Genomic DNA, 12,283 nt, shown 5'->3' with positions numbered 1-12,283 from the left:
CAAATTCACTCCCACTTACACACACGCACAGAGCCAAGATGACACTTTAGCAGGACTCAGTCGTCATGCCGCGATGACAAATGAAAACTGACAGCGTGTGTGTCTTTTATATTATGCTTAATGGCCTCACTTTCAGTAGGCACCGCATGCTTGTTCATCAGGGTAATGTTTCATACACATTACCAGGTGCTGTTTATCTTGCAAGAATGGTTAGGGAACACACATTTAGCGTTTGTTTCAGCTAATTTGTCTAAAAAATAAAATAAAGTTAAAGGAATTAATAGTCCTCACAAGTCCCCTCCTCCATCCTCTGCTCTGTCGATGAATAATCTGGTGATGATGTGAAGCAAGGCTGCTTGCAAGATTTACCTCCTATTCCCATTATGTGGGAGACTTAGTCCTGGCTAAGGTAAAATAATCATGTCTTATGTACACAGTTAATGTTGCTCTTGGGTGGTAATCTCCTCCTAAATAGAAGAGGAACAGAAAAGTTAGCGAACCAGGGGAAACACGAACATCCAAAGGCTGTTTTTTTTGCTGTCAGGAAAAGGCCATGCTCAGTCTTTATGAGGGGACCTAGAAAATGAAGTGGATGGAAAATAAACGACTAACCCATCAGCTTTCAATTCATACAGCGCAGAGAGTAGGTTAATTGAAACAAGGTGTTGAACTGTGAAAAACACAAAGTGTAAATTATTTTCCCTGTTAATGTCGGCTCTGAAATATCCCCGCTTCAAGCATGCATCTCTTCTTGATGCACCCTTGCTTCTAAGTTCATATGGAAATGCAGCTGTTCTTGAGTAAGAAATGGTGTGATGATTTAATATGCATTTGTGATGCATTTTGATATCTACAAATAATAACAATAATACACAAAGGAAATTGGATTACACGTCTTTCACTCCGCTCAGCATCTGTAGATGTGGAGAGAAAAACATGGCATATGATTGCTTGTGTATCAGCTGTAAATATGAAGAAAGCTGGGAGACAATTCATATAATTTCCCATGAGTCATGTCCTTGTGAGGCTGCATACAGTATATGTATGTCCATGTCTTAGGGAACCAAACCTAAAAGCTGGATTATGTTATTTACGGCAGCCCCTGTTATTTCTCTTTCCCTACAATACAAACTCACTGAATACAGACACCGGCAATGTGCACACCCACACAGACACGCTTAAAAACACATGTACACATTCATATACACACTCACACACAGAATGACACCAAAGTATAGAGAACAGACATAGCAGCTGCCAGACTACAGCCTGCTGCTTTTTTCCTCCTCCTTGCAGCTTTCTCTGTACTGTACGTGCCTCAAATTTCAAGTGTTAACTCTAAGTGTGCTGAGCAGACTGATATTTAATGCGGCGCACACAGGAGGTTGTCTTCATGCAAACACAGATACACTTCCAAAGAGATGCAAAATCATAAGCATGCACACACAGACACAGCTGTGAGTAACACAAACCCGATTAGAGAAGACAGGAACACATAGACACAATAATCAGGCCTGTGTGAAATAAATCTCCTCAAAGGCGTGTGTCAGCAAGTGATGTGGGACCATTGTGATGTGTGAGTAATAATTCTTTAATACGCCTTGTTTCACAGTCAGACTGCAATCAACCAAGAGACAGTGGATCCCCTCGGCCATAGGGCTCAGAGTACCCATAATCACACACCCCACTTCTCTCTTTCTTATGTATAACAACTCTTTGTGACATTTTAAATCATAACACTGAGTTTGGTGTTGAACACATACTTGTTGCCTGTCAGTGAAAATCATTTAGTTCATATAGTTTAACATCGGCGGGTCAGACTTTCCGGGGGAACTGGTAACTAGCAGTTTGGGAATATGAGAAAACACGATCTTGATTCTAGGGAAAATGTTCGAGCTTGTCTGGCAACAACTGCGAAGGAGGAGCGGCAGAGATCATGATCGGGTTTCAGAGGAAAACAGGTGACCTCCTGGCCCCGTGCTGAATAGCCTTTACCGACACCAGACACTGTGAAGGCCAGGTATTATCCCAGAATGTAATATCAAAGACATTGTGAACAAGACTGTAAATCCCTATCGTGGGATTTCCCCCCTTTTATCACCTCGGTTAAATTCACCCCTATATTGTTACCTAGTATGAGACCAGTGGGTCACAATGTAGACAGAATAACGTCACAGTGTGCCATAAAGTGTGGTTAAAAAGGGTGCAGGGGAGGAATAAAGAATAGAAGCTGGCATATAGGGAGATCCTGTAGTCCAGCAGTAAAGAAGGAAGACTCAAGATGGAAATATACTCCCCAGTACAGCTCTAACATCGCAGAAATTCTTCCTAGCTCCCACAGAACAAAGCTCAAACCATTATAAGTAAGCTGAGCAAAATGCTTTGACTCAGGGTCTTTTTGAAGTGCTGTAACAAAAAAAAAAGGGACTTATATATCTGCCACTGCTACCACCGCTTTGGGTGATTTTTACACAAATTCTGGGTGTTTTTTTCCCATAGATTTGTGTGTTTGCAGTAGAGTGTTTGCTTTGGACGGCTCCTTGCTGGATGGGATTGTGTAGTGAGTCAACATCAGTGTTATCCTGACAACAACCAACAGGAGTTTAAGTTCGACAGGAAAAGATGTGAGAAAGAACCAGAGAAAGGTCTCTAATCGACAACTTTGATAGGCAACAACTACAACCTAGCCTCAGTTTTCATCTCATGATTTGCACAATTCATTGAAAATTAGTGCAATCGCAGCTTAGGTTAAAAGATAAGTCCAAAACAAAATCTACCAGAGGAAAAATGTCACTTCAATCTGCACAGTGTTTTTAACTGTTCCCCATGTGGATAAATAGTTTTGAATGACAAACTTGGGTAGCGTGTGATCCCTGATCTGAATGCTCAGTTTGTCCTGTTGTTGTGTGTGTACAGTTTCCCAGAGGGCACAGCTGAGGATTTACTTAAATCCTGTCATTTAGTATGCACTGCTTTTACTGGGCATGATTTGAACAGTCTGACCACAGCTTTAGCCTGATTTCAGGAGGGAAGCCAAACAGAAGGATATATGTATTGACACACATGCACAGGAATCCAAATATCCACATGCAGGGCACAGTTTGTGGAGGAGGGGGACTGGGAAGAAAAAGGGAAGAAAGGTTAAAGAGAAATAAAACAAAGAGACAGAAGAAAGAGGGCAAACAAGAAGAGGAAGGGAGAAACCAGGAAACTTAACTGAATAGATATGGAAGACATAGAGAATAAGATGGAAGCTGACAGAAAGAAAAACTGAGGTGAAGAATATGACAGAACAACAGAAAACAAACACAAAAAGGGTGATTTTCCACATCAGTATCCTCTCCTTTCACAATGCTGTGTCCACTTGGGCAGCTGACAAGGGGTTGAGGAGAAATGGGCGGGGGGAGTTGTTGTCAAGGCAAACAAACAAATTGGTCGTTTTTAACACATCCTGATCCCTTTCCCTTTACGACTGGTGAGCATGTAGCAGACAGAAGTCTCTGCCGCTTTACCTGAGCGCCTCAGATGACCGTGAAAGCATGAATTTGACGTTAAAAGTATCCATATCTCTATTTTTTTTCCCTCTCCATTTTCCTTGCTTTCTCTCTAAATGTTGCAATGCACACATAGACTTTGTGTAAGCACTGCAGAAGACAGGGATGAATCATGTGCTTATTAGAGAGCTGTATATTCATAAGACTGTAAGAGGTAGGCTCTCTGGGGTGACTGCTAATGCATGTGACTCACAAGCATCTGTAACAGCTCAGCTTTTTTACATTGTGAAGCACTTCCACAACACACAAACTACAGGGCATTGTTTTGACCACATGCAGGGTTTTGGTGGCTAATTGGTATGTCGTTTTGAGAAATGCCTTATCATTTCCAACAAATTGGGTCGTTCTCTCTCTTTACAATCCCCACTTGCAGATGTATAATTTGGAGGGGCGCAAAGATTGAGACTGTATGCAAATGTATTGACATTTGAACAATTAAAGAGGAGGTCTTGATTTGTGTGGGTGTTAACTGCAGCTCCGGGGGCCTTAATACGGAAGTTATTCAGAATATAATTCTGCGACAAGGGATAAATAAAAGGTTTTCGAGGCCCACCTGTGTCCCATTGAGGCAGTGAATAAAGTCTGTTTGTGCATACTTGTGGTAAAAAATAGCTTTCCGGATGCTTACTCGGTGGTTTGAGGCCACATATTGGAGCTTGGCATGAATAAACGGTCCATAGAAATTGGTGCATAATGAGTTTTCTCTGGGAATACCTCATTTAAATCAATTTAATCATCCCTCTTTAAAGATGCGACAAAGGAATATGTCTTTTTTATAAGCTCCTATATGCAAGAAGGAAAAACAGGCATCCAGCCATGGTTAAATGAGTGGATTATGGGGCTGTTGGTGAAAGCCAAGAGAAGGACTTACTGACCCATTTAATGTCCACTTCCAGTGGAGCTGCTTGTTGGATATGACCCCATCCACTCGCCCATAATCCTACAAGAGATGATCTTGCTTCGACACGAGCAGCATGATTGAACTTGACAAGAACCCAACTGTCTGCCGCAGAGGGTCTCAACATCACTTTGATATGAGCGCTTTCCATGACGGAGCAAATCATTTGACAGAGTTGTTTGTGCACTTGAAATATGGGGGAAAATGAAGTAGGATATGCATGAAAATGCTTACAGTTTCAATCTCACCCCACGCAAATTACACAGATGACTCATCCTCTGCGCATGCTTTGACATTCGCTTGCGAAGAAAATTCTGCGTTTAACTGAAAAACATGCAGATCTTTCTTTTACTTTTAGAGGGAAAAACATGAAACAATTAACACCACTCTGGCATCTACGTTAACAATTACCCATGCTCTTTTGTGCTCAAATGACACTTTTTGGATGTGCTACGCTTTCACATGTGCTTGTGATGTTTGTAACAAAGAAATTGAAATGTTCAAAACAAGTTCCTTTGACTTTTAACACGACAAAAGCATCCTGATAGCTTGTTTCAGAGCCTAGCGAAGCAGGAACTAAAACGAGCATCAAAATATCACAGAGAGGGGCATCCAGTGACAGCCAGAAAAAAAGTGCCATCATTTATGTGTCATCATCAGCCATGTGGGAGGACAACTTTATTGACATCTTGATGATCATCCTGGACCATTCGCCCCTGCACCCATCGACTGCAGCTCAACATACATTAGTCAGCAGCAGGACCAGGTCTCACGTCTCATTTTTCAGGAAGAAAGAACAGAGTCCTCGTTGACATAAAAATAAAGATGTGTGAATACAAAAGCCCCGAGGAGTGAATACAGTATGCCAGGTAGTTTATATTTCTGAACCTAATCTGCAAGAAGGGAAGCGGGCTCCTTTGGGTGCTGCTTTGGACGGCTGTGTAAATAAACACTGGGTATATTTCCAACACATGTATGCACACAGTACACAAATATCCATAAGGTAGTCTTATTTGAAGGTGGATGCAGCCTAACAGATTTCTCCTACATTAATAAAGGTCCATTCAATAAATGAACAAATTAATGAACTATGCAGGCTGTCCATAAACAGCTTTGAAATAACCAAGCTTTGAATCAAGCTCGAAATAAAGGCTGTTGTGCAGACTATTGATTGACTGCTGGATAACATTTTTACTAAATAGAAACAGATAATGGCATGTAAAGATATGTCCTGTTTCTTCTTTCCAGATAGGATTGAAGGTGTGATTTTGGTCATTTTAATAGAAGCTGTCTGCAAATGAAAAGGCTTTACTCAAATACAGTTGAATATTTCACATTCCTCAAAGGTTCTAAATTACTTGTCATTTTTAAAGTCATAATTTGGTTTTCCACTCTTCGTTACAGTTGATTCTTTGAAACCTGAACATGCTAGATTGATGCAGTTCAACTCGTTGAACCCAATTTAGCAGCCCGAGACCATATCCTACCATTGCAAAAGTGGTCAAGCAAACACATTAATAAATATTGAGCTCTGGGATAATCTGTGAAAAAAGTTGCTTGACCCCTATGGCTCATCATTGGTAGCGTTGAGCATTATGTGGAATTAGGACTCTGGGTGTGGAGGGGATTAGGATAATTACTGTTATTATATTCTCAGTGAAAGGACTATCGTATGCCTAGGCTAGCCTCCTCTCAGCTCTTGACAGCTAAATTAAAACCATATGCTGATGATGTGACCCTGGATGATTGATCCTTTTTTCTTTTGTCTACTTACTCCTTCTTTTAGAGGCAGAGGCTTGAATCCTTAGAATCCACCATCTGAGACTTACTTATCATTGTAATAGCAGATTTGGAGTTCCAGCATCACTTGGGGAATGGTCTAACCTTGCCCTTGGCCAGACTTTGCACCTGTCCTGGCATGTTTGTTTTCAGAATTGATAATATACCTTCCTCTCCCTGTCTTACTCTCTCTTAAAAAAGGGTTATGCTTGCAGAGGTCCCTTGGGCTTTAGCACCAAGGACTCAGGGAACGCCCGGATGGTAAACCTCCCCAAATCCCTGAGATACTGATCCCTTATGATATGGTAACTGGCTTCGAGGTGTTGTTTACCACACAGCCCCACTCACTTCAGCCCCCCGAGATGCTTTCCTATACTCCAAAGCTTCCGTAACATATCTAGCACATATTAGATTCTAAATTAAAAATCAGTCAGCTGTGACACTTGATACATAGATGGGGAATACCAAAGAAATATCAAGGCGCACTTGACAGCAACTATTTCAGAAAAGCAATTTAACATTATTGTCTGCAAATGAAGAATTGCAGGACTGGGCTCTTACCATGTGCTGGATCAGGAGGGCCAAACTCCAGATTGTATCTCAGGATGTAAAAATTATTCCACACATAGAGCTGGTTATCTCGCGGATTGTAATCCACAGCTGCAATGTACTGGTACTGGTTTGGAAAGTGGATATCAACGTATTCCCCACGGTTCTGTTTGGTGTTGTAAATGTAATCGATCAGGCTCTTGCTGACCTCACTTTCATTGTCTTCATAGGTGGAGCGAACCACATAGAGTACTCCACAAACCATGAAGGCATTGGAGGCTGAGCGCTTATCGTAGGCTGTGTCCCATGTAGCATCAAAACGTAGCGTGTAGGGGTTCAACTGGCTGATCACCATCATGCCATTGTTCTGCTCCGTAGCGTAGATCACCCACAGCCCATTCTCATCTACTGCAAGGTCAATGTCTGTTTTCCCACCCCACTTGTAGGGCGATGTGTCGTGGTAGTTGGCGTTATTGATGATGGCCTCCCCGCTTTTGATTCGAGTCCGCAGATCAAACTTCACAATGTTGCGGGTCCTCTCCTTGTTGAAAAATACGGCGCCATCGTAGACCACAAATCCAGTCCCATCCACTCGGTGGGGCAGCTTATAGGTGATGGTTTGCCGTGCATTTTGGAAGTCGTCCAGGGAGGAATACTCAATGAGAGTGTCTGTCCTATAAGGAGTCCAAGGCATAAAGTAGATTTTGTCGCCAGCCTGCAGTGGGTCTTTGCACCAGGCACCGGCTTGTTGCTCCGCTTCAAATAGAAAGGAAGGATCGCCAACAGCTTTCAGAGTCCCAGGACAAAGAAAAACTAGTATTGGGAGAAAAGTAGAATGAGAAACAGGCAATGGTTAACATGTGAAAAATAAAACCATACAAAAATATATGTTACTTCCATATATTATCTTTAAAGTCTTCATTTTGTTTAACTGGTTGTCCATGAGGAGTGGGAACAAACACACATTAAGGAGTGGCCAAAACACAACTAACATCTATAGCCAATAATCACAAGCAGTATAAGGATTTTGGTTTTGTGCATAGAAAGAAAAAAAGGAATAGGAAAGTTATTAAGCATTATGTTTAAGTATAAAAAAAATAGTCTGAAACAAAAAGAAGCTTGGCCTCAGACATTTACTGTTTGGAGTAGAACACAAATGAGGGGAAGTAGAACAGAAACAAAACTGAACAAAACAATTGGTCCTGTAAACAAAAAAAGCAGCCAACTAAAGTCACTTGGCAACAGACGGGAGAGGTTATGAGAGAGCAGGAATGAGCAGCGTCTGCAAAACGTCTGTGTGTACTTAGATGTCTCACAGTTACACCACCATTTCTACGCTATATACCTGAGAGGCTTGTCATTACGAAGTGGTGCAAATGTCACAACCATTAAGATTTAAAATATTCACTACGGGTCTCTTGAGGTGTTTTGGTTGTTGCTCTGGGGCATTGAAGGCATAAGTATCAACAGAGAAAAGAGTAGCAAGTGGTCAGGTGAGGAAAATGGGGAGAAAAGTGAGAAAGAGGGGGCTTGGAGAGAAAAGAGCAATAGATTGACAAAAAGGGCCAAGAAACATTCTAACCATGGCATGCTATGGAAAAGGGGTTGAAAGCCAGGCAATATGAGAAACTACTGAGTTGCAAAAACACCTAGGGAGAATAAGGAGAGGAAGCCCATATGGACCGCAGCCAATACTCCCCCCCCATTTACATCTTTTGGCTAGTTGTTAGCGGTCTCTTTTTTTTAAGGCCAGCCTCAATTTACTTGTTGCTCAACATTTGACATTAACGTTATAGTTGGGGGATTTTGAGGAAAACGTCTGTGATGGGTTTGGCGGGGCCACCATGTGAAAAAAAGTTTGTTTACAACCAGATGCCACAAAACAAGGAGCTAGGGTTTGGATCGTGTCTGTTATTTACCTTTTTGCTCCACTTCTATTTTAAGCGTTGGAAGAGAGAATGAAAGGGGAAGGGGAAGGGGGAAAAAAAGTTAATATGAATTAAATGTCATCGCTACGTTTACATATGCAGAAACACGTTACGAGACATGGACAACGACGGGCAGACCTATTCAGAAAAAGCAGGAAAGTTGTGAGAACAGTAGCACACAGCTGCCAAGGTCCTGTCTTTGAAAAGGGGTTTGATTAGAATATGAGAGAAAAGTCGGACCACATTTGTGATTATTACTAATTAAGCACATGGTTTCCAGCATAGTGGTGGATGGATTTATGTTTGTTGGACAAAATACAGCCTGTCAGTATGTGCGATCACTTACTGGCTTTCAAATCAAAATCTTCCATTCACAAAAATAGATCTTTGATATCAGTTTGATAGATAGGCGAGCAAGTCTGGGATTTTTTAATAAAAGTGAAAGACATGTAAAGAAATGATCTCCCAATAAATCTTTTTGGGATACTCACATTCATTTAGAAATTTAGCAAATGGTAATTTATCGCATAATTTTTTTTTTTGTTCATTATAATTTCACTGATCTACATGTTGGTTTTGTTGAAAGGCCAAACCAAGTTCCTTGGAATCATGCTCTGTTTTAATCCACCCACCACCATTAACCATAAAAAGGTCTATTAAAAAGAAAATGTCTTCATTTTAGTTTTCTTAAATAAAAAATTGGGCAGTATAATCAGTATAGAATACAGTATATGCAGTTACTTTGAGATGGCAATTAATGTGCCATATAAGTGTTCTGGACAATATTATAGTGTACTAATACCTACACACAAGACTGCCTAACAACAAATATGAAACTATTAGTACACAGAATATGAAGCAGTATTATTCCAGCTACAACCATATTGGTAAAGCATTTTGAATTAAAGTAAGTCACTGGAGCTTTACATAGCCAGTGTGCAATCACTGCTCAATCATGCATTGAATTCCATAGTTGAACACTGCTTTCCAATAAGTTCTTTATAAATTAGGCATCATGTCTCAAAGAAGGCACTCTGAATGAAACTGTGCTAAGGAGTATTACCCACTTCATTATTTTTAGATGTCTATGACTGATTAATAAAACATAGTAAACAACTTAAAAGAGTAAAAGAGAAGCAGCCTGCTTTTCGACAAGCCTGATTTTTTTTCTGGGAAATAATTTAAGGTTAGTTAAAAACATTTTTCATGTTAAACATTTCTGGTGGTTGTCTAAAGCCCAGGTCAGACAACAATATACTGTTCAAGTCATGTGTTTCCCTAATTTGTTCAGCAAAATAACTTTTGTTGTTCAATGAGTAATTCAATGAAAAGTGAAGGAATAACAGTAAAGAACTATTTAGTCATTCTCTTACTGCTATGTTGACAGAAAAGCTCAGGAACAATATAAATATGTTCAGCCTCCTCTTATTATGCTGCTGAAGTCACTGATTACATTCAACAGAAAAACAACGAGGTACTCCAATTTCATTATAATGAAACTTCTTTGAGTTATTTTAACATTCTTACTAATGTGGACTTTTTTATAATTGAATTGGAGATGTATTTTCTTTGCGATTGTTTACTGGAGGAAATACTTTACTGCTCAAACCTTTACTGTGTTTGATCACCCACAGAAGGCCTGAAAAGATCAATGTTGGAGTACTGGTTGTACACACTGGGTGTAATAGCACAGTGGAATAATGTGCACAATAATAAATTAGGTTCTGTTGGAAATTGTGACCCTCCAGCTTTAAGCAGTGCAAGTCTATATTAGTATTAGAATCTGTTGTAGATCTGAGTCTGACCTAAGCTTTAGTGGTAACTAAAACTTCAAAAAGACTCATAAATGATGCCAGTCTGCAGGAGAAATTGAAGTGTGCTGCAGCTAACTAAGAGATCAAACAAGAATAGGGAGCAAACAAATGATCAACAGTTGAGTTCTCAGAGGCTGCCTCAGCAGCATAAAACAAAGGAGGCAAGGACAGAGAGGACAGACAGAAATGAGGTGAAGGAAGCCTGGAAAGAAAAGGAGAACACATGACTGAAGACTCGATGACGTTAGTAGAAACGTAAAAATAGAAATAGCAATCAGTGTGATCAGAAATCGGTCATTGGATGAAGAGAGTGAGTCAGATAGCCAAGGAGATTTCCTGCAGATTGCACAGGGGGAAGGGAAGAGAGTCAGTCACTTATAATATTTCAACATTTAAAACAAATATGAGACACATCCCCACCCACACTTAACCCACAGAGCTTTCACTTTTTCCACTAGACAGCGCAGACTTTCGAGGGAATTCCTTCTTTCAATTAAATACAGCTAAAAATGTATAATTAAGATTAATCATTACTTATTATAGTTTAATGTTAACATAGATTGATGTCAGCTGACGACTGCAAGCTCACACAGTGGCTTCAGTATTTAATCTACATAAAAGCATTGTGTCAAGTACATTTTATAAAAGGGGGACAAACTGCACAAAGCAAAAACACAGAAGAGGAAAAAAAAATCATGCTGTGACAGCTTAACTTCAAATTTTCATAATCTGACCATCACTGTCACATGGAGCCGGGGGGTGGGGGGTGGGGGGGTTACTGGCACTATAATGCAATGAAAATGAAAATATTAGCATTGAGGACTGTTTATACCCACTGGCACGACTACAGTTTCGCAAGGGTAGAAGGGAAATTGATTTTTTTTAACTTCATCATTACCAAAATAGCTTGCGCAGAGAAGTCTTATTAAAAAAAAGACTTGGCTTTTTATTTGGCCTGATTCAAGCAATTACTAGTGCCAATTCAGAGGGCATCTTGGTGCCAGGTGAAGGCAGAATTTATATCCTTGGCTGGAACATGAAGATAATGCGGCTAATGAGGGCAGTTTATGACAAGAACCAAATTATGAAGCCAAAAGGATGAAAATGGTGGCAATGTGGGCAACTTGTTGCAAGAGCCACTTGCACAGATGTGGAAAAATCCAAAATAGCTTGTGGCATCATGCAAAGACTCAGACAATAGATTGGATTCATTTAAAAGCACATTACAATAAGTGCATGAAAGCGACAGAAAAACAGCTGTTTATCATATAATGTTATTGAATTTCCTGTTATATTTCATGGCACAGATTGGATTTTAGAGGGGCAGCAGTTTCCAGTCAAAATGAGGACACTGTCTGCAGTCCCGTCGTTGATCAGCTTAATGGGGATTTAATACGTTTTCTTGCAAAACAACTTCTCAAGTCTTGTATCCCCGTAAATCCTGGGGATCCTAAGCTCCTGAACTTCTGCAATGTTTTTAATCACAAGTCTCAGAATTTGGCATATGATCTATTCCATCTGAAAACTAGAAAACTGGAGTAAAGACTCTGCTCTCCTGACTCAGAGGTGTAGTAAGGGTTTGATCTGGAGTTGAAAAGCTCAGTAAATCTTCCCCTATGATTGCCTTTCTCCTCACTGGTCTTTCTCTACAAAGTGATCTGGGGTATATGGATTTTATTTTTGGGAATGAGGAGACAAAGGGCTAGTGAGAGGGAAGAAACACAACACAGAATTGACCTGTAGATCACAATCTAGCACAAT

The 12,283-nt window shown here is 40.3% G+C and overlaps 1 protein-coding gene across 31 annotated transcripts in view; it reads right to left on the bottom strand.

The window, feature by feature from the left end:
* Positions 1–12,283, bottom strand: part of adgrl2a (adhesion G protein-coupled receptor L2a) — a 154,487-nt gene that overhangs the window by 29,458 nt on the left and 112,746 nt on the right. For 24 of the 31 annotated variants that reach the window (XM_065955814.1, XM_065955836.1, XM_065955830.1 and 21 more), the window contains 2 exons: positions 8,700–8,714; positions 6,793–7,593 (listed from right to left, as the gene is read on the bottom strand). In XM_065955814.1, coding sequence (XP_065811886.1) covers positions 6,793–7,593; positions 8,700–8,714 — 816 coding nt within the window. The remainder of the gene's footprint in view (positions 1–6,792; positions 7,594–8,699; positions 8,715–12,283) is intronic. The other 7 variants (XM_065955844.1, XM_065955819.1, XM_065955842.1 and 4 more) reach the window with 1 other exon arrangement.

Source organism: Labrus bergylta, chromosome 6 (assembly GCF_963930695.1).
Source record: "Labrus bergylta chromosome 6, fLabBer1.1, whole genome shotgun sequence".
Lineage (NCBI taxonomy): Eukaryota > Metazoa > Chordata > Actinopteri > Labriformes > Labridae > Labrus > Labrus bergylta.
The sequence above is the reverse complement of the archived record's forward strand: the minus strand, read 5'-3'. Positions and strand labels throughout refer to the sequence as shown.